The sequence below is a fragment of the Garra rufa genome, chromosome 4 (genome assembly GCF_049309525.1).
Source record: "Garra rufa chromosome 4, GarRuf1.0, whole genome shotgun sequence".
In the NCBI taxonomy this organism is placed as follows: Eukaryota; Metazoa; Chordata; class Actinopteri; order Cypriniformes; family Cyprinidae; genus Garra; species Garra rufa.
In genome coordinates, this window is record NC_133364.1 from 34,633,681 (window position 1) to 34,639,276 (window position 5,596).

At 39.6% G+C, this 5,596-nt stretch overlaps 1 protein-coding gene across 1 annotated transcript; it reads right to left on the bottom strand.

Moving 5' to 3' along the window:
• Positions 1-327: 327 nt before the first annotated feature.
• On the bottom strand, positions 328-1,469 carry LOC141333923 (uncharacterized). The gene has a single exon (XM_073839080.1). The coding sequence runs from the start codon at positions 1,351-1,353 to the stop codon at positions 430-432; it is 924 nt and encodes a 307-aa protein (XP_073695181.1). The 5' UTR covers positions 1,354-1,469; the 3' UTR covers positions 328-429.
• Positions 1,470-5,596: the final 4,127 nt, after the last annotated feature.

Below are 5,596 nucleotides of genomic sequence, written 5' to 3' on the forward strand. Positions count from 1 at the left end.
GCCCAATTGCTTATCAAACTACTCTGAAGCTAGCCCAACTACGTTCGGGGAGGTAAAAATCATGTTAGAGAGGTTGGATACGTACAATATCCACTGGCAGAAATCGGAATTGAAAAGATCAGATTCCATGCGGTTTGTGTTGTTCACACTGTCATGACAAAAACACACACACACACACACATATATATATATATATAAACATTATACGTCAAGATCTGGGCCAGAGAGAAAAATAAGTATAGCAAGTGGAAGCAAATTTTCGACCCGTTACACAAGCGCCGAACATGTCCATCTCTGGCTCAGCACCAGCCAAAGCACAAAAGCATATTTGAATTTAGCAGGGTTTTTTTAATCAGTTAATCAAATGACAAACTGAAGTCTAATGACTCCGGTGTGATTGTGTACAATGTGCTCATGTTAAAGAGTTACTCAATGTCCGTCAAAACTCTGATCAGGCTTTTCTCCAGTGTGAATCTTCATGTGTCTATTAAGGCTTCTTTTTTGAATGAAACTCTTTCCACATTCATGACAGATGGAAGGCTTTTCTCCAGTGTGAATCTTCATGTGTCTTTTAAGTGTTGTTTTTCGAGTGAATCTCCCTCCACATTGTTGACAAGTGAAAGGTTTCTCTCCAGTGTGAGTTTTCATGTGGACATCAAGGCTATACCTGTGTGTAAAACTTCTTGGACATTGAGAACACATGACACCGGTTTCTCCACTGTGAATTTTCGTGTGTTTATTAAGGTCTGAATTTCGAATAAAGCTCTTTCCACATAGTTTGCAGGTGTAAGGCTTTTCTCCAGTGTGAAATCTGATGTGGGCATCAAGGTTGTGCTTTTGCGCAAAACTCCTTTCACATTGAGAGCATGCGTAAGGCTTCTCTCCAGTATGACTTCTCATGTGGTTTTGAAGTGTGTCTTTTCGAGTGAAACCCTTTCCACACTGTTGGCAGGTGAAAGGTCTTTCTCCAGAGTGGATTCTCATGTGAACATTAAGGCTTCCTCTTTCCGTGAATCTCTTTCCACACTGTTGGCAGACAAAGGGTCTCTTTCCAGTGTGAACTCTCATATGGAAAGTAAGGTTTCCTTTTCGAATGAAACTCTTTCCACACTGTTGACAGCTGTAAGGTCTTTCTCCAGTGTGGATTCTCATGTGCACTTTAAGATAATCCTTTCTGTTGTAAGTTTTCCCACACTGTTGGCAGGTAAAAACACTTCTTTTTGCTGTCTTTTGTGCTTTTGTTTCCGTATCTGAGCAACTATATGATTTTTCTCCAGCCATGAAATCATGTTTCTCATGCTGGAGATCATCTTCCTTTTCATTGAGTTCTTGACTCTCCTCTTTCAGTGTCATCAGGTCTAATGCAAAAAAGACAAATCCAAATTAACACCATTTTTATTTACTCAAAGCACAAACATCAAACCCAGCAACATTGAGATCTTAAACACAATAAACTATTAAAGCAGGAGTTACACGTAATCTCAAAACCTATTCTCATCTCCCCCTACAGGGGAAGCATTTCATATTAAAGACATGGATTTTTCAATAGGGTCTGGCTGCAGACCTGCACCTCCACTGTCAGATCTGGGGCCTCATTTATACAACTTTCTTACGCACTGATTTGATCTTAGAGTGTTCGTACGATCAAATCCACGTCAAAGTACAGATTTATAAAAACCGTCTTTGACGTGGAAAAGTACTTATCTCCACGTCAGATTCCAGCTTGGCGTACGACCGTTTCCTTGTGGTAATGCCTGGTATTGCAGATAGTTCAGCCTCACTATAATTTGATTTCTTGCGCTTCTTTTTACTTGCCATTGTCACAGAGTTCTTGATTTAGGAATGAGCTCATTTTATATGTTAATTAATTAAACAGGGGCGTTTCGACGGCGGAACATTCAGCTGCACACAATTCCACGATCATTTGTGATTTATAACCGAATGACTGGCGTACGCATGGATTTCGTGGTACGTTCGTTTACTCTGAATCGCTCTTACGATCAAATCAGAAAAGTTCTTAGATAAAATCAAGGATGGTTTCTACGCAAGTCTTTATAAATGAGGCCCCTGCACTCTCAGTCACCCAAACTTCCTCTGCAAGTCGACACCTGCACTCTACGGTACCTGCGCCATTTGCAATCTGCATATAGTGGGACGTGTTGGATTGGGAAAAACTTCCGAATTCGTTCAAGAATCATTGCTGTAAGTGCATATGTGTATCTGTGTGTGTTTATTATACGTTTTATTAGAATTGTATTCTGATATACGAAATTATGTTTGCCAACGCGTTCGCTGCTCACTGTGTTTAAAAAGTTGCATTATCTGTGAAGCCTAACTAGCCAACCACTCCGTCACTGACTTAAATACAGCTAAAGTAAGCTAAACTACTGAACAGAATGGTATATATGCTTTCGTAAGTTAATTATATGGCTTACACGTAAACTACTGTATAGTTTAGTGGAAGTAATTGTTGTGTTATTGATTTTATAATTAGAATGATTCAATTAAATGTGGTGTTTTTATTAGCAAAACAGGTAGTGTGAAACATATTGTAAAGCACCACATTTGATGTTTTGTCCTGCTCCTACTCCTACTTCTCAATTCAGATTACTTAATTTGAGTGACATTTTATATTAGTGGTGGGCCGTTATCGGCGTTAACGTGCTGCATTAACGTGAGACTCTTATCGGGCGATAAAAAAATATCACCATTAATCTATTCTCAAAGTTGGGTTGGGAGCTGGGTCTAAACTACGTAAACTATGATGACTTTCACTTTGATATTTTAGCGCGGATGACGTATACCTAGTCGAATTGCACTGTAGGGGGCGAGAACGAGTCTTCAACTTCTGTGAAATTACCACATCAAATGAGACGTGCAAACATGGATGCAGCTATGAAGCCGCTTCAGGGCAGGTGCGTGCGTTGCTAGACCCTTTTTACTTGGGCACGTGAGTTATAATTTACTTTGATAATCCCGAAATAAAGACATTAAACTATATGCAACAACTGAATTGACGCTTCTAAAAGCAACGCAGTTTAACTGAAGACTATGCACGCAGAAATCCATGCCCGTGCGCGTCTGTGTATTTAACGGCAACACGCACGTCGTGCAGCCTTTTGCGCAGAAGTACTTGGTTACACAAGTTTGTATAGGTAATTATGTTGTAAATGCAATTGTCAAGCAGTTTGTGATGCATTTTGGAAACAGGAGATGAGCGCCTGGTCTAATGCGCCACCTGGCCCGTTCTCGAAGACTTACTTTTAGTCATTATTTGGGTGGCACACATATTCTGAATGCCTTCAGCAGAATTCAAATTAGCCATTTTAATCTAGATTAATCTAAATTAAAAAAATTAATCTATGCCCACCCCTATTTTATATATCATTTATATTTGTGAGTGTGTGTGTGTGTATAACTGGTTTCTTCTATCCGGCTCTTACAGATGCATCAATCAATGTTAGTAGTTTCGGAAAAACCCCTGGTGCCACAATGCACATCATGTTGCACGCTGTATCACTGTAGTTTATGCCCCGTCCGGAAACCAACCACCCTGAAAAAAATCAAGCAACATTGGGAATGCCATTTAAAAAGGGCAATTGTATTCCAAGGTAGGTTCATTACTTTATTTTACTCTAGCTGTAGCTTACTTGTTGAGGTCAAACACAGTCAAGGACATTTAAAAAAAGGCAAATGTTTTCCAAAGTAGGTTGATTACTTTTTTTTTTACTGAGATTGTAACATATTTATAGAGGCTCAAACACAGTCACACATAATTGTCCTGAAAGTAAACATTACAGTGTGCTGTTCTGAAACAATTTGTGCTTTGTGCATCAATAATTGTGCATCAATAAAGACCTTGCCAACCTTGACGGCCATCGGCGCTACACCACAGGATCCTGATGAGTTCTCTACAATCAGACATTGGTACAAACTGTTGTTTGGTCTGGCCAGAGGAGAACTGGTCCCCCGACTGAGCCTGGTTTCTCCCACGGTTTTTTTCTCCATCTCTGTCACCTGTGGAGTTTTGGTTCCTTGCCGCTGTCGCCTCTGGCTTGCTTAGTTGGGGACATTTTCCAGCGATATCGTATACTATTTGAACTGAACTGACGATGATATCACTGAATTCATTGATGAACTGCCTTTAACTGAAAATTGATTGTTACAATAATGCGTTACTTACACACTATTGTGCTGTTTAAATACTGTGCAGTTGCTTTGACACAATCTGTATTGTAAAAGGCGCTATATAAATAAAGGTGACTTGACTTGACTTGACTTGACTTTGGAAACCACTATTTAAATAAAGACTTCAAAGTTACTGTACCTAGTTATGTCATCATCTGGCTATAAATGTATTTTTCAAGATTTATTGAGTATTGATTTCTATTGATGCTTTGGTATTGTTTTTTTTCCCCCTGATTTTCATACTGTGCTTCTACAGACAAAAGATTATGTCGTTGCCATTTGGCCTGCAGAACTGAGGCTCATTACCATTGCCCCAATTGCAGTAAAACTATTCTCAGGAGATATGATATGGATGTTATGCTAAAAAAAGAACTTGGTAATACACATTAACAGAAAGCATACTGATCATTCAAAAGATATTAGAATGAGATCACATCTTTCTAGTGTGTGTATTGACTCATCAAATGGACTGTCAGCAGTTCACAGAAGTGGTCATGGTTTCGCTGTACCAGTTCATGTACAGAGAAAGACATGGGGAAAGGTTCATTATGTTAGGTGCGAGTTGGAGGAAAGTTGTCAATACCATCTACTTGCTCACCGGAGTGGACACACGTTTAGTCTATGTGAACACCTTCGTTCACTGGATTATTGTTGTGAGACAGCATTTGAGGAGTTCTTGGAATCAAGTGTCCTTGATGAGATGGTGAAGCTCAGATTCATAGGAGAGGCAAAGAAGGCAGTTCGTTTGAAGAGGCAAAAATCAGCACAGGCAGCTCATGTCCCGTTTTCAGTGTTGGTGGCGTTGAGTAAATCTCAAGAGCAAATCACCCTGTCCATACATGAACCTATTATTCATCACTACAATCGCCTTGGAAGAGTAATGGTCACATACAATTCCTCTGCTGGTACTTGGCACTGCCCATGTGCAAAGCCCAGAATGTCTTGCCCTCACAAAAACATTGCCAAATGGCACTTATTCCAAACAAATAAGACCTTATTCACAACAGAGAAAGCTACTAAATCGAGTGACACCTCGTGTCCGCAGCACTCAGATGAGCACATCGACACTCTCCCAGTTAACCTTCAAAGCACTGTGGAATATATAACAAAAAGAAAATTCCAGGTTATCTCCCAGAATCAGCGACCAAATCAAAAACATTTCCATCAAGGTGTCTTCCAGTGGAGACAACTTGTATGATCTGTGATGGTGAAATGGCACTTGACGAGCCAGCACTGACTACTGCGAAAGCTAAAATTGTAACCATGGAAAGTGTCATTGATGGTAAGTTCAATATTCAAATATATACGTTCATTACTCAGATTCAAGGAAACAGTTCAGAACTAAGCAAAGCATTTGTTAATGTTTCTGTTTTATAAAAAGGTTGTATCATTATTTTTTACTCTTTGT

What these genes read in the sequence shown, in the direction of transcription:
- LOC141333923 (XM_073839080.1), bottom strand. Translation starts at nt 1,353, where the DNA reads ATGACACTGAAAGAGGAGAGTCAAGAACTCAATGAAAAGGAAGATGAT.